The sequence below is a fragment of the Numenius arquata genome, chromosome 11, assembly GCF_964106895.1.
Source record: "Numenius arquata chromosome 11, bNumArq3.hap1.1, whole genome shotgun sequence".
Lineage (NCBI taxonomy): Eukaryota > Metazoa > Chordata > Aves > Charadriiformes > Scolopacidae > Numenius > Numenius arquata.
The window spans coordinates 39,944,087-39,969,075 of record NC_133586.1 but is presented as its reverse complement, the minus strand read 5'-3'; the positions used below and the strand labels follow the sequence as shown (position 1 = coordinate 39,969,075).

The 24,989-nt window shown below is 42.9% G+C and overlaps 1 protein-coding gene across 1 annotated transcript in view; it reads right to left on the bottom strand.

Annotated features, from left to right (window-relative positions):
* Positions 1-24,989, bottom strand: part of ADAMTS2 (ADAM metallopeptidase with thrombospondin type 1 motif 2) — a 189,297-nt gene that overhangs the window by 58,456 nt on the left and 105,852 nt on the right. Inside the window, exon 4 of the mRNA XM_074155475.1 lies at positions 2,078-2,280. Coding sequence (XP_074011576.1) covers positions 2,078-2,280 — 203 coding nt within the window. The remainder of the gene's footprint in view (positions 1-2,077; positions 2,281-24,989) is intronic.

The following is a 24,989-nucleotide window of genomic DNA, read 5'->3' as shown; positions in this document are numbered from 1 at the left end:
TACTGGAGCAAAGCTTGGACAGCTGGAAACAGAACTGGTTACCAGCACCCACCCCTCTGCTAAAATACAGACTCTAACAACCAGCTGTGTTTTGAAGAAGGAAAGAACAGGACAAGACTGATGACTGTCAAAGACTACCCAGAGCCTCCTCGAGAGGCCTGGTGGATTTCAAACAGCTCTTCAGATCTTGGACACAAGGTAAGGGACACATCCTCAGTCCCCAAAAGAGATGTTTCCACCTCAGATCTCCCAACAGAACAACTACTGCCTATGCCAAGAGCTGCTACAGCCCTCTGGGTATGGTTACACAGGCTGCACTTTCTAAACCGCTTGCAGAGACAGAATGCTTAAGAGTTGTTATTTCTTACAATTTGTGTGTTGGATGGTTTGCTAAAATTAGGAAAAAGTATATTCCAGAGCTGGAACATTTACGGCTTCCTTACCGTTACTGTATATTTTAATTCTTAAAAATAGATTTAAGTGACATGATAAGTAAAGAGTCCAGTTTAATCTATTTCAGCCTGTTCGCCACATTCCTGGTTTGGCCTGTTTGGTTTGGTAATTTAGAGATGTATAAAAGCATCTGTTTCACTGTAGACTTTGTTTTAAGTCTCAGAGGAAACAAACCACACAAATAAATGAAATTCACTATGTCATTTCTGTTAGAATATATGTATTTACATTCATCAGAGCAGACACTAAGTATCCTATAACTCTAATGTTAGTGCAGACTTTTAACTATTTACGAAACTGTTATAAAAAATCAGTGCAACTGAATTTATATCACACCAGGGATTTTCTTAAATTGTATTCCACCTCTCATTTAAAATGAAAAACAGTGACATTCTACACATTGTTAAAAGAACATAATAAAAAAAGGAAAAAAACAAGCTTCATAATTAAAAAAATACATCTTGGGAAAAATACAACCCAGGCAAATATACCTAATAGCCTGGATTTCTGTCCATGTATCTGCCTCTGCGGTTTGTAATGCCAAGAAGTCAGCTACAGACACTCATCCTCTTGACATGATGGTAAACTTCAGCAGTCCTACTCTATTTGTCAAAACCAGAGCAGACGTACATTTTTTTACTCAACAATATTTCACTTAGAACTTACATTTACTGAACCTAATGTTTTTACAGAAGTGTGTTTTATTGAGAAGAGACTCCTGTTCCAGATGAGAGTGAGAAGGAAGAAAGTCATCCCCAAATGTTTTGCCTATGAAGGGGGCTACCACTCACTTCCATTTTTTGGCCAGAAGAATAAAACATATTTTGATTTTGATTTATAATAGAGATGATTTTTCAAAACTTGATTCTTTTCCCACAAAACAGAGTCCTTGCTTACTGACTGGGGTACTAGAGGGCTACTGTCTCTCCTGTGCTGATATTTAGAAAGAAAAAAGTGGTTCTTCCAAATATAATATTCCCTACTGTCTTTTTCATCACTACTACACTATATAGTCCGTTGCACAGACAATGGTTCTGAAGGGTAAATATTTAACTAAGGAGACCTAAAGATGTCAGTCATGGAATAAATACTAAATCAATTTAAGAAAGTTCCGTGATATACTGCATAACATTTTACTGTGAGGTGAACAAGGAGTAGGTAGGTGGCCTGGGACCTAAAGTGGTTATTGAAGAATCAAAGAATTTAACTGAGTAGTTTTAAAAATGTATAAGCCAATCGAAGTTTCTAATAGAACTTTATTTGAAGACAGTTCTCCAAACCATGTTTTTCAGCAGGGAGCTTAGGTTAAGGGAATATACATCTAAAACGTAATGACTTCCAAGAACCTGAGCCCCTGACCCTGTGCCCCCATCCACCAAAGCATACAATCAGGACTTTGAACATTTTAAGAGTCCCACAGTCAGCTTCTTCCTTGCCCCCTTTTTCTTCTTTTCCTTCTCCCCTTTTTGGCTTTTTTTGAAAGTGGCCTGGATTTTCCTCCTAGAATTATTTTATCCCCTGCCATGAGAAAAATCTGTTATGTCTTATTCAAATGGCTAAACCAACCTACACCCGCTGCCCCTTCAGTGCCTTCCCACAGCGCAGTTAGCGGGGTTGTACTCACAATGTTCATCAGGGTCAGCAGGTACTTCTGAACATGTTCTTTCCCATGGAATTGAACAACTGAGTCATCAACCCCCAGAAGGACTTCAATGTTGTAATCATCGTCCGTCGCATGCCTTCGATAGCGCTGCCTCGATCTATGCACCCGGTCTTCGATAAAGCTCACCGCGCCGTCGAGACTATCCAAATTAGTGAGGTTGGCGGCTGAAATCAAACAGACAAACGAGTTATCAGCCAAGAAAGGTTCAGGCTCAGGTCCCAGCTAAGCTGGTAAAAATTTGAAGTAGCAGCATTTGTTATGTTCTCTGGGTTATATAACAGCATTAGTTTCACGCAATGTCAATTAAAAATGACCTAAATGAGGGAGAAATCTGACCCAAAGGATTTTCATTTTGCAGAGTAAAAGCAGTATCTTCTACAAAGTAATATTGTGTAATAAATACAAGGCCAAAAGGATAGCAAGTCATACCAATGTCTTGATGAGAAGAATGGAGCTGTTTGCAGTAAAATACTTGTTGCTTAAAAGTACTTGGAACAAAAATACACCGTTCAGGGGTCTTGTGCTACCAAGGAGATCCTCCATTTCAGAACCACAATTAAAGGCAGACATCACACTTCAAAATCTGATCTTGCTGCCCACAGAATCCTATTCCAAAGCAAGTGCAGTTGCCAATATAGCCTTTTCCTATCCTGGTGGGTAGTAACAAACCAATCCCTCCCGCTTCAACACACTAGCTCCTTTCCTAGATACACACATGTATTTCAACATTAGAGACATGGATCCTCTTTATCACATTTTAGATAAGAAATTAATTTATAGCTACATTCACAATTTTTTAAACAACTTTTCATCCTTCATTCCCAATTTGTCATGTCACTTTGCATTGTTGTATGTCAAAGACCAATCCATCAGGCACAATAGCAGCCAACTTTATTACTAATGATTTCTAATAGTCCCTGTGATATGAAAAGCACGTTCTCTGACAGGACAGGATACAGCACCTACATACTGAAAATTAACATGAAAATATGGAATCTTGACATTTCGCCCTATAGAATAACAATGATTAGCATTAATACCATTATTATCATTTGCATTACAAGACCCCTGGAAGCCCCAGTGAGAACCTCTTGATTTCAGAGAATGTCAGGAAAAGACTTGCTCGGAGAGGTGAAGAAAGGCAGCCAGAGCACTGTGGATTGATTAAAGGCTCCCAGTGCTTAGTTCAGAGAAACTTAATAGGAAGCGAAGGGAGGAAGCTAAAGCCATCACCTTCAAAGCAGAAATAAGAAACAAGTCTTGGAAATGTTACAAAAGTGGATTCTCCATCTTCATTTATTGAAGTTTTCACATCAAAACCGGCTGCTTGGGAAGGGATGAATGAGTCACCAGATCACTGGGCTCATTACAAGAACATCTGTGCCCTTGCCTTGAGACTGCCGCCTCGGGCTGCCATTTCAGCAGGTCCCAAGCAATGTGCAGCCCAAGCAGAAACCCCCACAGCTCCTTGCTGTGGTGACAACAACGTACCAACCTGTACAGCCTCCAGCTGCCAGGATGGATGCACACCCAGCCTCCCTGGCCCCCAGCACCGCGTTCCTTACTGCCCCGTGCTTCAGGCTGTGCCTTGTGCGTGCAATGCCCAAGTTGGAGAGATGCTTGTGTCTGTGCCTCCTAGAAGAGACCTCCAGTCAAAGGACAGTCCCCAAAAGACACATTTGCCTGGGCAACTTTTTACCATTTCTCCACCGAGCTCCAAGGACATGCTTGAGACCCACAGCTGAAGGCAACCACGCTGTACTGGCAGAGCTCCCCTCGCTCACTGGACAGACAGAACGCCCCATGCAGTGGTCCTACATCCCCATGGAGTCACAACGTCCTTCTCCCGGGAGAGCAGGATTTAATGCAGCTAATAAGCACAACCACCATGTTCTTATTGCCAGCCTCAAGGCTCTCAGCAGCTTCTGCTCCTGGGGCCACAAGTTTTTAAAATTAGTCTGGTCAGAATCCATGATTCAGCATGAAAACTCACTCTTCACGCAGAGCCCAGCTGTCATTCCCAGGTTTACCGTGGAGGGAAAACAGGTCTGGGCTTGCAGTGATGGAGACAGCTCTTTATCAGGGCTCAAATCCTGCCAGGCAGCCAGCTCCAGCCCTACCTCGTGATTTGCTCCACTGGGAAAACCAGTGTTAATCCCTGCTGGTGCCCGGGATTAACTACCCAGCTACCACAGTGGTCTCAGGAGATTCGCTATGGGATCGTGGTGCAACCATACATTCATGATCCCTAAGGCAAATCACAGTTACTCTAAAATTTGAACATAAATCTTAAAAGCTCTCTAGAAAAGTAAAGGCTAGGCTGGTAAGGGCTGCAGGTCGTGTCCTCTCTCTGCTGCTCACAAAAACCTACAGTAATCAGCAGCCAGACAAAGCTATCAGAGCTGCTATTGCAGACCAGCGGTGCTGGGCAGGCAGGGAGAGCCTGAGCCCTTCAGACAGGCAGCGCTGCTGGCTGGGGGTGCTGTTATTTGGTGGATTTCGGTCGGCTGTTAAGGTATCTAGAGCTTTTGTGCTTTCATTTCTTTCCCTTATGTGTCAAAGTCAAACTAACTCCTTGTGCGGCATCTTTATTCCTGCTGTGAGTAAATCAGCCAGAGGCAAAATGTGATCCTACCACCCCGCATTTACCATGCTGCAGTGAAAACTGCCTGTCCTCCCTCTTTGCTCCTCAGCTCATCACTGTCACTCTATAGCCCTTACAGTTCCGCCAGCTCCTGAGAAAAGTTATCAGGAGGTTCCCTAGGAGTCATCTCACTGCCAGTGGGTGCCAACCAACTACTTTAAACTTTGCTTGGAGCATAAAAAAATCCCCACACCCACATTTACCTTCACGCTTCAAGTGTCACCCCCTCAAGACAACATGCCCAGTGGGCTCTGGTACCTCTGAGGCACCGACCCAATGTGCTTCCCAGCACAGAGTGAGCTGCACCGGCTCCAGCTGGCACTGGAATCATCCCAAGACCAGCAGCACAGCTCAAAACACTTTTATCAGTAGCTGCAAGATTTTTGATTCATATCCCAAGTTCCCACCAGGCATCCTTTCCTGGGAGGCTCTCCGGGGACAGGCAGGGATGTCTCCACACATGGCCTGACCACACATCGCACGGATTCCTCCAGTGCTGCTCTGCCTCTCAGTCTCTGGGATGATGACTTGTTGGATTTGGGGGCCCAGGCTGTATCATACCCATGTTGGATTTGCTCCTCAGTAACAGTTATATCCAAATCAAATTCATACCTGTATCTTACTGCAGAGGAAGCGAAACAGAGAGACCTCTATCATAAATGAGGAATATATCACATTTTGGTATCTCAGCTTTCCTCCGTTAACAACTTTGCTGTATCATTGTCCTGCTAACAATGTGCTAGAAAAGCTCAAGTGAAAAAACTCAAAGAACTAAATAAGACACCAAACTCCTTCACATTTTCCGTGTTACATTCCTTCTGATCACCCCTGCACTTCGCACAATAACATCCCAAAAGTCATCTCAAACTGCACTGTGTTTTACTAAATCGTCCCAAGACCACTCCATCAGATGTTCATTTTCAGCAACTCTTGCCAAATCAGTGCATCAGCCACTAATTACTGGTGCCAACTTTGTTCTCCATCTCCCAAGAGCAGACACTTGGCATTTGCAGGGCTAACAATAGCCTGTGTTGAAACCACCTCCTTGCTCCCGCTAGGAAAAATTCACATTTGTGAAAATTAACCACTGAGAGACAAGGTTGTACTTTTGTCTTGTGCTGCTCATGCAGAATAAATCAAAAGGACAGCAGCACTGTAACATTTCATCCAAAAATCCCTCAAAAAAACCTTTTTTTCTAAAGCCAGCTAAAAACTCATTGATATTTCAGTGATTTTCTTCTAACACTGCAGACAGTCTTTCAGTGAAGGAATAAAAAGTGCCCAAGTTGTCGATAGAAGGAAAACCTGTGCTTCTGGCTTAAGTATAAAATCAGGAGCCAGGCAGCCTGGCTTGTGCTCCTGCCTCTGACACAGACGTCCCCGCGGTGCCGGGAGATGCAGAAGGCAGCAAAACTGCCAAGGGAAAAGCACGTGCCCAACCCTGCTTGATGCTGCAAGCCTGGGGGGGTCTTTTGGGGTGTCCTCCATTTCTGCTTGCAGTAATGCAGGCAAGTGATCCCAACCGTTCCCAGGCAGCAAAGTCCTAGTTGCTTCCTTGGTCAAGAACCAGACAATGTCCCCAGCTGTGACAGCCCCAATGGTGCATTAACATATGTAGAGTACATAGAAACCAGAAGAGGAAAGGTCTTTAGACCGTGCAGGTGCAAATTACTTACAGCATTATATGTCATATAAAATCCCTCTGCTCTGCTGCCTTCTCCCGAGCAATGTGTAATATCCCAATCTTTTACCTGAACTGTTCCACTTTTCAATCTAGTGTTTTACTTCTTGTATCTGGGCTCTACCCGAGCTCCCACGTCCATGGGACAAGAGAGGTCTGAACACCCAGTACCACGGTAGCATCACGCAGCCTGGCTCCAGTGTTCATCTCTAGGTCAGGGAAAATTCACATTGACACAAACATCAGGTTTGTCTTTGCAGGTCTTCAGGAGAATTCTCCATCAGTGACAGTTTGGGATGTCTGACACCACCTTATTTTCTGGGAATTTTTGCCTTGCTCATTAATCTTTGATATCATGTGCTTTACAGAAACCTAATTACATGACATCTCCTGATTCCGCCTTACCCATCGTGGCAGGCAAAGCTCAAACAGATGCTGTGAGTTGCTGAAGCATGAACACGCTGCCTGCCACGAAAACCGCCTCTCCCCATGTTTTCTGTCACTCCCTTTAGGACATCCACCAAAAGCACAGTTCCTGGCATGCGATCTTGTTTTGTTTTTTCATGACCCCTTTCAAAAAGGCTCAGGGAAATACGGCTGCATCTACAGTTCCTATAGAGTCCCTTACTGCACTTTAATAGTACCAGCCTTAGGGTTTCCCAATCTCACAGCAGCAATATTGTCCTAATAAAGCATTTTTGCATTTTTTACCTCCTCTTTCTGGTAGGGACAAGGGGACTTTCCGGCAAGCCCACAGCAGAGACCAGGATAGGCAGGTGGGAAACTGAACTGCGTGTCATGTTCAGAGCCATCATCTGAGGCTTCTCAGCACAGCAACTCACTGGAATTTCTTTTCAAATATGAGTGTGCAGCATTCAGACCGGCCAGCCACCATTTCAAATGCAGCTTGTTTGCTTTTGCAGACACTTCATCTGTCACGGCAGGAGCAGACAAACACCTGAGCCGACTGCTGAGCACCTTCCCTGCAGCCTCACAAGGATAAGCAACTCTGACTGGATGTTTTGCTGCTGATCTCCATTCCTGGGACACACTCCTGAAGGGACTCCCGGCTTCCCATTCCTTCATATGGCTTTCTGTAAGCCACCAGCTTTTATTGATTTTTTTCCTTTTTTTTCTTTTTTTTTTTTTTTGTTTTGTTGTTGGTTTTTTTTTTTCTTTTTTCTTCTTTTTTTTTTCCTTTATTTTCTTTTTCTTTTTTTTTTTTTTTTTCCTTTTTAACCCCAGTGACTCAGACTGAACCCCAGTGAAGAACAGCTGGAGACTGTTCTGTTGCGGTGACAAGCATATCTGGGCGTGCAGCGCTGGGACGCCCAGCCCTGCTCAGCTGCAATGCAGCTGGTGGTAATGCCACCAGGAGCCTGGGACTCGCCATCCCAGCACAGGCGTGAGCCCATCCATCACTTGGTGCTGCAGACGCAGGAGGACCAGGCTGTGGGGTTGGAAGCAGAAGGAGGCAGGGTGGACTCGCTTTAGCTCTCAGCTTCCCACTGCTCGAGTACATCTGCACCTCTGGAAAAGTACCAAATGCCCTCGACAGCTTGACAAAGAACTGCTCTTTTGGGAATTGCACTTTAAATCACAAGTCATCCTTCTGTAGTGCTCCCTGCCACTTGCATGCTGTAGGCTTCTGTCGTGTCTGTCCTCTGTGATCAGCTGACTCCCCAATTAGCCCCCAATTAGCCTGTTCATGTATACTACCAAAATCCTCATTTGTCTTCCATGGTAAATTGAAGCCCAGCCCATGGAGACTGGAGGCAACAATGAACAGTCAACAAATCGTGCTCTTTATCCTCTGGCAATTTCTTCTCCCATTTTTAAGTTCCTCACAGTTTGGGGTTTTGCTTTTCATTCCAGTTGCACACAATCGTGATGTGTTTTGTCCATTTGCTAATCCATAGGTTCTCTGATTTTTTTACATTTTTTTTTTTCCAACTGTTTTTTTCTGCTGGTTTTACAGCCCTGCTCACCTCCCTCATTGCTTTCTGTTTTGTTTTCCAAATGCCCTCTACTTGCCTTTCTTATCCCCCTTAACCATCCTGCTCAGCTACACTGGTCTTTCATAATTTATAAATCCCTTTCCCATACTGAAGTCTGCATTTGGGCTCTTCTGCTATAGATCATTCATAAGAAAACTGGGTAAATCCAGCAAGGTGAATTAAAATGGAAGAGAGCTCCTGCGAGGTGCAAGCAAATTGAAAACGGTCTAAACAAGGGAAGTAAATCACACAAAATGCACTTGGTGCATGATACAAAGTTAGCCCTGTTTAAATAGCATCCCCAGGAAGACATTACCTCAACACAATTTTAAATTAGAACTCAATTTTCACAGGATTTGTGTAATTTCTTGAATCACAGGTTAACACAGCGGCCACTACTTGGTAGATCCTTAACCAAGAGCAATTATCACAGCAGAAATCTCTTTGGGTGTGTATTCAAATTCTTCCTCTTCCGCTTTTTTACATAAACCAAAAGCAAGACCAAACTAGTGGTTTATAGACCAGGCACGCACCAGGCATCCTCACCGAGGTTATGAATCCTCATCCTGCCCTTATCTGCAGAGAAGCAGTAATTTAAAAGGAAACTTTTGGGCCGCACGCCTTGCTAACCATATGATCTCATTACCAGCTCCCTGCCTCTTCATTTACGGTAATGCCATTTCGAGTCAAATCACATTTTAACACAGAGCCTGCTGCACCTTTCATCTGTCCGGGTGAAGTTTGCCACGGGTGCCTGGGTAAGCGGGGTTGGGCTCTAGGTCTCAAACTCCAGCTGCAAGAAGGCCAGCAGATGTGGCAGCTGAACTCCTGCTGGAATGATCTGGTCTTGGCATCTGCAATCAGGAGTAGTTCAAAGTATTTAAGAGTATTTCAAACAGTGTATAGTTAGGCCTTTATAGAGCAATTCTTGTAAACTTCCTGGGGCAGGAAAATTGTCCCATATTTGCAGAATGAATGCACATTCCTGCAAACACACAGGCACAATCACCGCTCCCATTCTTTCTTATCACCTACGCAACAGCACAGTGACTTTAAATCCCAGGACATGCTCAAGTGCCTGCCTGAGTCAGAGTTATAAAGAATAATGAAGCTGAAGCCTATCGAAGCGGCAAAATAGAGGAGAACTTCCAAAACTGAAAAAAAAAAAAAAAAAAAAAAAAAAAAAAATTGTCTTTTCCGAAGGATAAACCAATTAGCGCAGTGACAATGGCCAGGTGGACACCATGGCAAACGGCCAGGCGAGAGGCACTAAGAATAACCACAGCTAGATGTTGCCAAGGAGATATTTTCTGGCATGTCACAACAAAGAGAAAAGGTATTACAATACTAAAAAGAAAAGTTGAAAACTAAATTGATCTCATCAGGGCCACAGTCACACAATGAATAACGTAAAGATGAGAGATAATTGCACTGTTAAAAGATTAAGTGAGAGCAAGGTAATAGAATACCCCGGGCTAAAATATATTTTTTTTCCCTGCAAAATGGTGAAACTTATTGTGTTACAATTTTAACTTTCATATTACAACATAATAGCCAAAAAGGGGAAATGAAAAGAATGGCGAAGCAGCCAGACAAACCAGTCTTTGTGACCTGGTTGAAATGGAGCTCTTTGAGAACCCAATATAAAGTTTTTCCAACAGCAAAACTTATCCTTTGGAAAATTTTCAGCTATCAACCTTGCTAATGCAAATACAGGTTTCGCAATTTAGCACCAAATAATGAACGAGCAAGATGTTTCTAACTCTGTGCTTAAAAGTAAGCTCAAAAAAGGGGCAAAAAAAGCTACTCTGTAGAAAATTAATTTGTGGGCCAAGCTCTAAGTTTCACTGACTTAATTGATTGCACCTGGGAAATGCTTAGCTTGAAATATTTTAGCAAGTCACCGTAAACCGGCCTGTACTGCAGAGCCTGTGACTTGCCAAACATGTTGCCCAATTTCCCACATCCCACCCATTTAGAGACCCCCCGGATGCCCCGGGAACCGGGCTCCATCCCTCAAAGCGCCCCTGTGCCCAGCGCAGCTGTGCAAAGCGGGCTTTGCTTTAGGTGACTCACAGAGAGCTACAAAGGCAGCTCAACGCTCTCAATCTCATTTGCAGCTAACGCATAATTAATTAAACTGCAGAGGTCAGCCACGTCTCCATGTGGGCACTTGGCATAGGGCCACATCTCCACGGAGCTGTATGAGCCCCAAAGATCCCACCTGAAGTCCCAAACCTGAGCCTTCTCGTTTCCCTTCAAACAAAGGATCAGGATCCGACTCACAACTTAACTTTCCCCGACCAGGCTTTAACAAAGTGTTTACGGCTTATTTGAGCCCAAGTCCACCACTGAGATACTCAAACATCCAATCCATATTCCAAGCATGATTAAATTACAGCAAATTAGCACATTAAGTGAGCTGCCTAGCTGACCCCCTGACTTTGTAGGTGACATGTCTAACAATCCCACTTGCATTTTTAACATTTCATAATGCCAAACCACGGTACAGGACCTGAATAACAACAGGTTACAGGGGATGGCAGTTGTCTTTCCATAAGCCAACTATTCTGCAAGAAGGGGAAATTAAGTATAATTCCAGTTTAAAAATAAAAAATAAAAAAAAAATTAAAAAACACACAGGTTAAAAAAAACAAAGTCAGATTCCTAGCCAGGACAGAGAGGGTGAGAAGAGGGAGAAAAGACAAAGAAATGCAGACAATAACCATACAGCATTGGAAATACTACTGAAAAGTAACGGCTGAAGCAAATATGCATCTTTCCAACGCTTTTTAGTCATAACTACAGATCAACAAATCTTGCCTTTTGGTAACGCTTCAAAGTGGAATTATTCCATCCTTTTAAAAGGAGAGCTCTTTCGTCAAGTATAAAGTCTCACAAAGTTGTGAATGATCCAATTAAATGTTCTCAATGTCAAGTATAACAAACATAGTATAAATCTCATCAGTGTAAATAATGTATCACACAAACGACAATGCAAACAGCTCCTGTTCTATATAATCATAATGATCTTTTAATTAGACAAAGTAAACTATCTGCTTGCTTCACCTTGTAAAGAAAAGCACAGGAAGAAAGTTTTCCAAATTCTAAGGTGAAAAATATGTGCAACTTGAACTACCTTTAAGTTCAACCAACTTCTCAGAATATTATACCAGAAATCAGCAGTCAGCGAGGAAAAAAAAAAAAAAAGGTTAATTTGAGTTTCACAAGAAGAAAACATCATCCAGGCAGTCTGAGGAATGGCACTGCGATGTAGGATGCCTTGGCTACTTAACACTGGCAGGATTTGAATCAGAGCAAGGAGTTATAATTTTACCTATGTTTTGAAAATATCCTTATTGCTAAATCTGCTTGGACTTTCTGCAATAACAAAACCAGCTGCAATTGATTAGAGCCTGTAAGAAAGACAAAGCTAACTTGGAGGATGCAGGAATTTCTTAAACTTCAAAATGACAGTAAAAAACCCTGAAAGAAAGAACTAGTCTCTCTGCTCCAGTGAAAGCACACGAGGTTTATTCCCAAGGCGTTTCAAAATCAAGGGCAAAGGCTTCTTTTGTCATTTGTACAAGAGCCCTGAATCTGTCAGGCCCTACAAAAGGCAAACTGCTAAAACGCTGCCCTTCCCACTGCGGTGGGTGCGTGGGAGCCGGGGTCCCAACGACAGCGGCTGAGAAGAGATGCTTCCGAAATGCAGGATTTCTCACGAGCATGGATACGAGTACCAGGGATGGAGAGAGGGGCCAGGAAGGGAGGGAGGAAAGAAGCTGGATGGATGCATGGATACCAAAACCCTCTGGGGAGAAGGCAAATCAAGAAGCAGAGGTTGGAGCGCAGAGAGGAAAGTGAAAGAAATCACGGTCGGGTTTCCTGCTGCACTTCCTCACTGCCCCCAGGAAGGTGAAGCCGGGGCTTGGTGCCACCTCCTGCTCCCCAGCCCCGGGGACCTGCAGCCCCCAAACAGCTTCTGAGCTCCCGGGAGCGGAGGAACGAGAGCCCAGGTGTGCAGGGCAATCCATCTCCCCTGCGCACATGGGCAGGGCTTTAATGTTTCTTTTTCAAGATAAATCCAGCATTAATATCTGTGGATTTCAAAGGGATTAGAGGCAGGTCATCATGCAGTTGTTTAGTTTTCTGGCAGGTCTAAGATATTTTTAATGCATTTTTGGGTCAAATGGACTTGCATACTGAATATTTTTTTAAAGCGAAGAAACAAATCATTTCATTTCATCTAAAATCATGTTTTACTCATTTGATATGAAATCAAGCGCTTCAAGTCTCAATTCAGAGACTTGTTTAAAAATATAAGACATTTCAAGGGAAAAAAGGAAAACGGTTTGTTTCATGAATTCCTTCAACATTTTCTGGGTTTTTCTTTCTTTATCTGTGTGAAGTTCAGTGAAAATTCAGTATTTTGTATCTATTAATAAAATTTTTTACCCAACCCAACTGCGAGTGCCAGGCCTAAAAAGAGTTTCCATTTGCCTCTTTCCACCACCTATCCCCCTTCCCCCAAAGGAACGATCATCATTTCAGGACCTCTGTATTTTTGTCGGGTTATTCCCAGATTATTGATAAGCAGCTGTACTCAGTGCTGACTTGTCCTTCAGATTGGCTTCCAGCCTATTCAAACTGAAGTTGTTTGTCTATTAAATGAGATGTAGCCGGTAGGATGTAACACTCCTTGACAGGCGATAGAGAGCTCTCCAATAGGGATGGATCAGACCCACTGCACCTCAAAATAAAAGCCTTTCAAGAATTACGTAGCAAGGAATTTAACTCCTGAATTAAAGACAGTAACATCTTTGTGTAAATAAGGCTTAAAACGGTCTGAAATTGCATTTGTGTTCACTTTGCAGAGCATTATAAAATTGTGTTAGTATTAATGACTACTCTGTTCTTACTTCAGAGGACGAAATCAGACTTTGGAAAGTGAACGCACAACGTTCAGTAAGAAGGGCTGAGAAGCCTTTGACATATATTTATGTATGCACATATATAGGTACACATATATACAGCTACACACACATAATAATTGCTAAAATGAAAGAAATCTGTATTTTAACAAGGTATATGGTGGTTGGAGGGTTGGTGGACAACTCACTTGTTAGTCTTCTGATATGTTTGACTCCTTTTAAAAACATTTCTAATAGAAATGTTAACTATCAGAAACAACAGCAAATTGAGATACTAAATTTTTAAAAATTCAATTAAATTCTGTTAAAAGGGTGTTAACCCAAACTGATGCTGAAAAGGCTAGACAAGTCAATGGCTGTCAGAGAAACAGTAGAAGCTGTTAAGGGTAAAACCAGGCAGTTGCTCCAAAGCTTCAAGTAGTTTCTGCCTCCTGAACTGGAACAGTGTATAGAGACCATTTAGCCTCTAACCTGTTACTTTTGCAGAGTAAACGGGAAATGTCAAAGCCAACACCAAAAAAAACCCTTTCAAATTGCCTTACAAAGCAGTTGCTAGAGCAATCAAGAAGTTAACTGAGAGCTCTGCTGACGTAAGCAGTAAAGGCTATGAGTAATTAACCCAGTCTCTCTAAAACTGGTAGAAAACAGGGTCACTCAAAATCTGAGTTTCTGCAATGAGCTATGGGTTTTATCCAAATATTGAATTTGGATTAGTTGAAGTCCATCATACATTTCTATGCAGTTTACTTGATTCTATAAAAGCCTGTGATCAGTTAAACAGTGACCATCGGAAGAAAGGAAACAAATATGAAAACCTTCCACAAATCATCGACTCTAACATCACAGTTTATGTTTCATTTTAGGGACCAAAAGGTAAAAAGCTATCCACCAGTATATCCATCTTCTTTATTCTTCCAAAAACCTAAATGTTTATATAAAAATATTGATCATACAAACTCTGAAAATATTAATTATTAATGCATACTGTGCTAACAGAGTAGTAACGTGGTCCCCTCATCTGAAGTCAGAACAGACTCTATCTTCTTTCAGTTCTTGCTGAGCAAGAGAATATTATTCCTTCAGTTGTACAACAGAGAAATTCTTTGTATTTTCCCATTAGTCCCAAAAAGAGAAGTCTACAAAGCTAAACAGCAAAGACAAACACTAACTGAACTTATTTTAAAGAAATAAAGTGACATTTTGTAGCATGGGGGAAGCAAGGCTGCAGGGAAAAGTAATATTTTTTGGTAGCTGAAGAAGGCACGCTTTGGCTGTCAGGGTCTCTTCAACAGATTATTTTACAGCTTCCTACCTGTCTCCTCAGCAACACAAGTACCAAAAACGCTGCCTCATTCAGTCCCCCTATAGTATTCGTTCACGAAGATCTGAGACCAGAAATCAGTGCTGAAAATTAATGTTTTGTAGAGTCAGATAAAACAGCGTTTACTTGGCCAACAACAGTTCTATTGAATTATGCAATAAGAAAAAGACATGAAAGTACCACAGTCAATAAAGACCCCACTTGGATTTGGTGCCCTGGAAGACCCCACAAGTCCCAAACAATTATTTTGGACTTGCAGGACTCCTCATGATCTTCTGCAGTGTGGGAGCCGGACGTGTATTTTTTGAAGCTGATACTAATCAATATCCATCACTTTCTCACTGGGTTCAACTTTATAAGAGAAATGATATTGAGAGCCACTACTGTCCCCCTGAGCTTCAAAAGAAAGCAGAGGGTTGATGGTATCTAGGTGCTCTCATTGCCTGGTTCTCCAGTTTATCTTCACCTGAGCTCCAGGCTGCTTTCAGCGCAAAGTTTTCCATTTACCTTTCCTAGATTTCTCTTAGGATCAGAGAGTTTTAATTTATTACTTTTTCACTCTTTCTAGTCTACTTCTGGCTAATCATCTTGAAAATTTCTGAAGCATCCAGAAAGGTTTCTTACATTCTGGTTTCAGTCCAAGGTGCCTTAGTCCGAAACACTGCAGTGCAGTTGGGCAACCCTGACATTTTGCTGAATAACTGGTTCACCAAAACCAAGTTTTGATTGTTTGGAAATGTTTTTCAAATTGAAGCGCAGGCTTTTTGAGGGGTAAAAAAAAAAATATAATAAAATAGTGGAGCAAAGACTCGTGTTTCATTTCAGTGAACATATACTCCACGATATGAGCGTGCCCAACCATCTCGGGCTGCAGCAAAGAGGAGAAGAGGAGGACATGGAACCCTGCAAGCACCTGGGGGTGTTCATCGTCAGACAACAGAAGCCAGCTCTAGCTTGTAATGTTGCAAATTCAGTCCATGCCTTAGTTCTCTGAAGTATAAAGTGCATTAAAGGGGTTAGTTCACAGGAGTGGGAGGGCAGGGTGAAAAGGAGGGCTGCATCTTGCCAAAGGCTTGGTATCTCTGGGGGTACGACACAACCAGACAACACGAGGGAGCCCCCCAGCCCGAGAACTTGTTTTTTGCAGACTGTCTAGCTTTAAGCTATTACCTACTTCTTGACCCAAAAGGCCATGTGAATGGGAAGTTGTTATCCAAGTCTTTAGCAACGTTTCTCCAACTTGCTAAAAATCGGGGAAATACTGATTCTGAGCAGCCAGCTGCACCGTGGGGAGGAAATAAAACTCAACAAAAATACCCCGTACAGTGAAAAAAAAAAACACCACAAAATGAAAAGAAAGGAAGCAGAGCAGCTGGAAAATGGAAAAACCTTTTAAAGGTGAAACCACAAAGGAGGGGTGTCAAACTGCAGTATGAAATTAGTGCAGCAACCAGTACACATCGCATGAGTTTTGCTGCCTCTTCTGACCGAGCCATAGCTGTGGGCTCCACACCGGGGTTTTTGTCTAGGGGGCTAAATATTTTTCAGACAATTCCCCTAAAATTACATTTAAAAAACTCAACTGAAAAGCCAAGCAATGCCCTGGGAGACAAAATAGAACATCAGTATTTGGATCACCTAAAGTATGAGGAAAGTCGGCAAAGAACAAAATGTCTGAAGCATTAACCTGCCAGGATTATTTCTAAACGCCACAAATTTCAGGTCCATTTGAAGCCTCACAACAGAGAAACTAAGGCAACCGATTGAACTTCCTTCTGAAAAGATTAAAAAAAAAATCCTATGGAGTACAGCATGTGGTCTTGCAGATATGTCCTGAATTCACCCAGGGAGACTGGTGCCTGTTGCAGAAACCCTCTGTTTCCATTAATTAAGGCAAAAAGAGGGTAAAAAAAAAAAAAAAAAGTACTTTCTCATCCAGCTGCAAATGCAGCTCTTCTCTCTTTGTTTCCCAGTCTTCCAGGCCTGGATCTAGCTCAATCTAGACATTACCTACAGCTATCTATCTCATCAAGGCCAAAAACATGCCCGGTGGCCTGTGAGCAATATCCTGCCCCGCTGGTACGAGCAGCTTAACTTCAACAGAGCCGTGTTTCCACCTTCTCCTTGCGACTCAGAGTAACCTCCAGAAAACCAACGCCCTTCCCCAAAGACAAGCGATGGCAAAACCCCAGCAGGTTCTGTAGATAACCATCTGGGCAAGGAAAAGGTTCACACCAAAACATGTGTGTGAGGGGGAAGAAGGGTTGTTTGAGCCTGGGGAGAAGAGTTGCTCTCTTTGGCAGATACATGTAGGATATGTCAGTGGAACCAGAGCTGGGCTTTGGGAAGAGAGATTTGATGTGCTTCCAAGTGCTGGACCACTGATGGAAATGCCAGTGAAGAACTGCAAGAAAAGAGGTACTGATGGCACAAAAGTGTAGAGGTCTGAAATAAACATATTTGGGAAGAACAGGGGAACAAATAGAGAGAAAGGACCAAGTGACAAAAGCAGTGCCCAGCTCCCGGCGTGGTGGCTGCCGACCACCAGTGGTTTCACGCTCTCCTGCACAGCAGCTTGTCTTTCGCAGGCTCTGGGTAATGCAGGGTAGAACTGACTGAACATCTGCTAGAGATGAAAATTTCCTCTAGGAACCCTAAGCAGGTAGTGGATTGGCAGGTAATTGTACAGGAAGGAGCAGCATTAACCCTCTGCCCCTGAAGCTGGTGCTCAGGGCTGCTTGTTTTGCCACCAGCTGAAGCCTCACTGCTGCTCCCGACAGGAGCGAGCACAGCAGGGGCACCTCTGCAAAGGGACAGGATCACAGGTGGTGACACAAACATCTTGGAAGACCGATGAAAAATGCTGAGGAGAGAGACGGCCACAACAGACAAGCATGGTGGCAAGGATAAGGCTGCCAAACAGAGCCATTTAGTGTACGCAGGATTATTACGCTCAGCTGGCACCAGCACAGCTTTTCTCCTTCCCTGCCTTCCTGAGACACTTTGTCTTGGAATAATGTGCATGTACAGTAATACCACGGAGTTTATGGCGTATCCCCAGATTTACTGCTCCCTGGGAAAGCAGGGGCCAACACAGGAGTATGAGATCCCAGTTAGCATCCTCCGCTTCCCAGCTCTTCCCCTTGGCACCCCAGGAGGAAAGGGAATGAGCCTTCCAGTCCAGGCTGGGCTTTAGGTATAACCATCACGTAAGCAGCTGGTAGCAACAAGCTCTTTGCTCCCCAGAGCCAACTGCTTCCTCAAACTTCTGTAAATCTCTGCCTCCTAACGTGAAGTTAGCACGGCTCTGTAATTATGGATGGAGCATAAGGAGCAGACAAGCTGAATTAGGCTTCCGATTGCATGCCTAATTTATGTACAACTGCAGCAATTACAGATGCAAATTAAATAACTGTGCAGAAAATGGGTTTTATTAGCCATAACTAAAACCCAATAAAACTCAGTAGCTCATGCACATCTCTGCACTGAATGTGCCTCTTTAGAACGCCAATTAGAAATGTGAGAAATGACTGGGATTTTCTATTTCCTAATCTGAATTTAAAAAAAAAAAAAAAAAAGAAAGATAAACTGTCAGAGCACATGCCTTTCTTCCACAACAAAACGAACAGGAGCTCTAATTGCCAATTTCAGAGCAACACATTGTTTTACAGACAGCAGCTCTATGCAGCTTTTAAACACATTATTTATACTCAGTCTTTCATACCTGACATGGATGAGAAAAGTCTCATCTAATAAAACCATATGCTAAATGTAATTCAGCTTCAGAAGAGGACCGCTGACTGCCTGGCAGGTTGGGATTTAAAAGTTTAAACTCAAAGCTGAGGAGCACTGTGCTTAACTTCACAGCCCTTCTGAGATTTGGGAAGTTGGGGCTTCTCAGCATCATGTCAACTGGGTCCAGGGCTGTGAAAAGCCTCTCTGGATGTTTTAATGCTGAAACCACTCAAATCTTCTGTCATTCAGACTTAGCACGAGTGCTGCCATGTCTAAGGAGCCAGCGCTAACCTGTCAATTTGTTTAAAAGCAATAAAAAAAATTGTTCCCATTAAATCAAGGTTAATCCCTCCTGCACAGTTCTTATACAATTCCCTGCTATGTGTGATTAAACCTACTCCATCTATATGTAGCACAAACACCTGGATAAAAAGTTTATATATACCACAGTTTAACTACACTGCCTGTTTGCTTCATTCCTTGTTTTGCAAGGAAGAGGGGATTTTCCTGGCTGGTGTGTTACACATGTGAGTTAATCACTCTGGCTCGGATCAGCAGTGACCATCACCCCTCAGCATGGGAATCCTGGTGTGTTCCTGTATATCCACCTATAGACAGCAGGTCAGAGCATACCACCGATGCACAGCATAGAGACAAGCCAGCGTTTCCAGCCACAGGATAGATAATTCCCACTATGTATCACACATCCTTCCTTTTCCACCCAGCTGTAGGCATAGGCTTAGGGCTCCATGTATGTCCTCAGCAGGGTGGGATCGCCCGAGTCCCTTCCCCAGGATGCTCTGGCAGCAGCCAAACAGTGCCAGCCCCTGGACACCAGGATGAGACAGAAACAGCCAGCTTCTCACACAGGGCAGGCAGCAGACACCCGAAGGGGAGCAGGCAGCACGACACTGTTAGTGGATCCCCTTGTCTCCAGCCTCCCTTGATCTTGGCTTCTACTGGTGCCCTCTTCTCGCGCTGACATCCATGGATGCTCTCCGCTTCCTCAGCTGTCCCACTTCATGGTGCATTACTTCTGATAGAGCACCGTCCCCAACACACACAGCAATCATAGAACAGAATCACAGAATTGTCTAGGTTGGAAGGGACCTTTAAGATCATCTAGTCCAAACATCAAACTAACTCTGACAAAAACAAAAAACCACATCTCTAAACCATGTCACTAAATACAGGTGGGACTCAGTGCATAGGATTAGCAGGATCATTCCTATTCCTACGCCGCTTCCCAATGGACCTGGTCCTGCATGGGGTGCCCTCCCATCCACTGCCCTGCGCTTCTCCTGCCAGGCCACAGCATGGACACTTGTTCTGGATGCAGAAACCTCCTTCAAAATTTAAACATACCACATCCACTGACTTCCCCTTATCTCTTGTGGCAGTTATATCCTCAAACAACTCCAACAAATTACTTAAGCATGACCTCCCTTGCCTGAATGTCTGCCAGGTAGTCTTAATTAAACTGTGCACTCCCATATACACTCTCCCCAACACCCTGAGGAGAGGTTTCCATGATTTCCTCATTTTGTGTATTCCCTTGGATCATCTATCATTAAACAGCAATAATGATAAGCAAAATGAAAAAGACAAGAACGGTTCTGTATCTGCAGAAAGATAGCACACACAAAATAAATAACTAGATATCGGTTATTAGATCGGTCACTGTGCTCCTCCCCAAACAGAGATCCTGAGATGCGGAGCACTTCACTACAGCTGCTGAAGTAAAAGATTTTCAAACATCGTGGTGATGAACATCAAGTAAAATCCAAAGAAAATGCATTCAGAACAGGTCTTATGATAAGAAGGATAATCTAAGTTGCTAGAAGAAAAGAAGGACTAGAAGTATTGATTCTGTTTATGATTTAAATAATGGGAGCACTTACATGGAATCATTTTCAGCTTTCATAACTGACTCATATCAAAGGCATTATCATTTGATAATTAATTTTTTATGTTGCAGTTCTAGATTCAGATGTTCCAGAGTCCATACAAAAGCTTTAAAAAAAACAATCCTGAACGAGCCCACTTCCCTTCCCAAACCAGCCCCCTCCTCTTTAATCCGTGTTCGATCTCCTGCCAGTCTGAGCGGGTGCAGGAGCATCCTGCAGCCAGCAGCTGCACCCAGCTCCGCAAAAGCAGAGGGGCAGGCAGAGCTCAGCACAGGTGCCTCAGCACTCAAAAGGAACACCTTCTTTTTGAGGTGAACTGTTCTGGAAATGGGGATTTTATAACACTGGAAACAGCCAAAGGACAGAGACTGAACCTCCAAAGCTCCAGCTGACAGTCACATCGGTGGGGCTGTAACACAACAGCAGCAGCATCCTTGGCCCCAGGAGCAGGCTACAGAGCGTGTAACATCCAAGGGAGGTGAGCAAGGTAATGTAAGGCACAGGTTTATTAATCCTGTCAAAAAACAATTTATGGAGATTTAGGATTTACACTTATCCCATGCCTGATTTAAAAAGATATTTTAAGTCATGCCTTTGTTTCCAGCTGTATTTTGCAGCTGACCTATTTCTGTTCATAATTAACACTGGGGTTTTGTTTTACTCCAGGATCAAGATATGTATAGTAAAATGATATGGATTGTATTTGGACTGTTGCAACAAGATTGTTACCTAAATTCTAAATACAAGACTCTCTTGTTGCTGATGAGGGAGCAGGAGAAAAATCAACTTGATTTTGTGATCCACGCTTGACTTTACATAGCTCAGCACTCAAAGAAATGCTCTAACAGTGCAATGAAATCTGGCAGCATTTCCACAGCAATGCATATGGAAGTCCACAATGTCATCTCTGCAAAGTCATTTTTCTGAAGAGAAGTACACCCACAACTGAACCACGCCATCAAAAAATTCCTCCACTGCAACCTAGCCCAGGGAATGTTAGGCAAATAAAAACCCAGCTGGTCACACCACAGCTATCCCATTCATGTAACACAGGAGTAGCTGAAGAGAAAAAAAATGCTTTAAATTAGAACTAACGTTTTAATAATTCAAGAAACTACCTACTCCGACCTCTGCTGCTGGTGGTGGGTTGGCTGAGGACACCAATGTGGGGCAGAAGGTTAGGATGTTGGGGAAGGAGACAAGAGGCAAATGATGGAAAAATGGAAGGAGAAGAGTTATACAAATGTCCAAACTTTGCCTCCTTAAAATAGATGAAAAAATATGGGGATACTATTTTACAGAGCAACGGATCTTATGAGAGGGTAGTTATAGTTATTCACGGTGGTCTAGAGAACAGGAAACTCTATGTGAGATAAATGAACTACACCACAGTAAATGCCTGGGTACATCCATTTTGGATTTGGACCTTGTATGTGCAACTGGTGTGAAACCACAGACAAGACTCGCCATTGACATCCGTGGTTTGTGGGCAGCGCTTCCATTACCCAGGCAGGACACAGACTCACTGCAGCCAGAAGACCTACTGAGATCGTCTAGCTAGAAGACATTAATTTTCTTACATTGCACACAGTGCATCTATGTTAAAAATTAGTGAAGATTCGGGTACAGCTATCAATAAAGATGGACAAAAGTGAATACTATGTGCAAGAAGTTTCTGTGCACCTGAGGAAAAAGGTCATATCCGGCCTTCCAAGCAGAATACCACACACGGATACTTTGCTAGTGCAGCATCCCCAAAAGTCAGTGCATCACCAGCTGCAATCGATCCGAGCCAGGTTATGCAAGGTCTAGAGCACACTTCCTACAGAAACTTGCCAAAAAAGAAATCCTTTTAGTACTTAACTTGAGATTTTGCTAAGATTCACTTAATCTGCCTTCTTAAAGTACATTTACAATAGCAAAAATGATCAATAACTCCACCATTAAATTGAATTACTTTGCATAAGTAATTTGGGACAATACATTAAGTAAATGAATGAATAATCCTTGAAATCTACATACAGAAGGACAGCAGCTTTAATAGCAAATCTCTGCTGGAAGGAAAACCAGCAATTCAGAGGACACACTCAATCTACAAGGCAACTTATGAAAACCAGAAAACAATCAGTTTCATACTGGAAGCAAGTGGATTAGCTTTAAAAGACACCAGCCTAGCAATTTATAGCTATTACAATTCTTTTGACAACATGAATTTCCAATTTCAGCAGCCAGAATAGGTGAAGCTTTAAGCGCAAAGAGTTCATTGATTCAATATGTCTGTAAAGTTTAATTCTGAAAAATCGATCACCGTGCATTTCCTCCAACACTTTTTTTTTTGTAGCATCCTCCTAAACAATTTATTATTATTCCTTATTGCTAAAATAGAAACGGTGATTCCACCACTCTCAGCCCTACTAAATCATTATTTAATGCTGCATGGCCGCCCTCCTTATATAAAGGGATAGCTTGGTTTATTATGAAGAACATTATTATTAAACATTTCTCAGTTGTGTTTATAGTTGGTGGCTATTATTTTAAGAATTCTCTGTTTTCTTTGAATACATTTCCCGTGCCCCACCTATGTTGTGTTGAGCTCTTGGAATCACCTCTGAGGGAAAGGGTCACTTTTGGCTTATGAAGTATCCCTGAGCAAAAGCCAGAAGCTATAAACATGAATTTTTCATTACATTAATTGTCCTAGTTTAACTATGCAACATGACTCTTCAAGATAACCGATACAGAATTTTAATTGTGTGTGAAATATTCAGTCTTTATAAGCCCCTTTCCTAACCTTTTTTAGACTGGAGGGAGCTTCTGCCAACAAACACTGCCTCTTAGCTCATGCTCAACTTTCTTTGTAATTCACTTTCCTGACCTTTTATTTTGACATTTTCACCTCATATATTAATTTCTGCCTGCACTGAATACTGCAGCATTATAATTACTTACATATAAACCTTTCATCACATCTTTCTTTGGACTTTGTTAGAAGATGCTGTATATCAAATAACAGCAAATTTCACATTAATCAGCTGGCCTTTGAGAAGAACAGGCTGCCAGCAGCCGGGAGATGATCACACCTGGGTCAGAGGAGCCTCCTGCTTTGAAAGAGCAACACAGGGCACCCCAAAGAGAGAAACCAGCCTTCCCAGACCTTCCACGACACCTGTGGACGTGTCCCCAGCCTTGCCCTCACCCAGCTTTAGGGCAGCAATAAATTAAGCAGGACACTGAGCACCCTCCCTGTGCACCCCAGGAGCCCCACCACCCCAACAAAAGTTACCTTTCTCATCCTGCTCTCTGCATTAATGGATATTATGGATAATATAAACCACATTTTCTAGTGATTTTATTACCCATATCAAGAAAAAACCCACATAAAGCATGTAGGGTTTATTGTATATTTTTATCTGCAGCATATTCACACACAATCTATTCAAACGGGTAATTTGCTGTGACACACTGAAGCAGTCACATTCAAGAAATGTTTTTCTTACCTGGTTTCCACGCTAGGAACAAGGAACAGAAACTGCACAAGGCATAATTCAGGGGATCAGCTCTAGTAAGCCGGTGTCCATTGGACCTGACACCTCCTAAAACCAGCCCAACAATCCCCCTGAGGCCGTGCCACAGTAAGGTGGCATTCAGCAAACTGCTTTGTGTGTCCTTGAATGCACCAAACCACCACGCGAGGGTCTGACCTGCTTCGCTGGACCAGAGGAGACCTGTCCCGTTGGTAACAAGCACCCAATGCAGCAGCTGTTCTCCATGGTATTTCTGATTCTTTGGGACGGAGTCGAAAGCCTCCAAACTGCCCAGGTGATTGCAATATCCCACGGTGACTTCCACACTGATTTCGACCCTCCTCTACCTCGCTGGCTCCTCTTCCCACAGCACGGCGGTGTTTAAAGTAGCATCTTTCTAGGGACAGGCAGGTGTCAGGATGACAACCCACAGCAAGCAAGAGAGAAATTTAATTTCTCAAAGTCCCAGCCTAACTTCTTTATAGTCATGTTCCATAAGATATCATAAAAAGCATTTAAATTTTTTCCACAGCAGCTGCCTTCAGAAATTCTCTTGGATGCGACTGCTCTAAATACAATTCCAGCCCTTTTGGGTTTTTAATCTTTTAGTTGCACTGGAGGAATTGTAGGACCTTCACAGCTGTCACAAATTTTTGATACCTAGACAGAAGAGATTTTCAAATAACGCGTGCAAGCAGCACAGATGTTCTTGCACTGTTCTTCCAGCTTCCATTCAGCCAAAGCCTTAGTTCTGTTATTTACCATGGAGACTAATGAAAAACTCACCCAAATATGTGGGTGAATTGAAGTAACCTTGTCAATAGTTCTGAGAAGTGGGTATGTGCTCAGCAGAGCAAGAGAGACAGAAAAACACACCAAAGCCATTTCAAATATCGCACAGTGCGAGCTGCAGTCACACCGAAACTATGCGTCAGTGGAAAATATCCACAATTCTGTTCTCCATCCTTTTATTTTACTGGCCAATAAAGATATAACCCAATTGTTTGCAGGCAGCCACCGCTGAGTGTTCTTCATGTAGAGATGCAAGTCATTATCTGGTATCCTGAACATTAAACCGACTGAGATTCTGGAGAGATGCTCGACATACAAGATAAAATTGCACAAGAGAG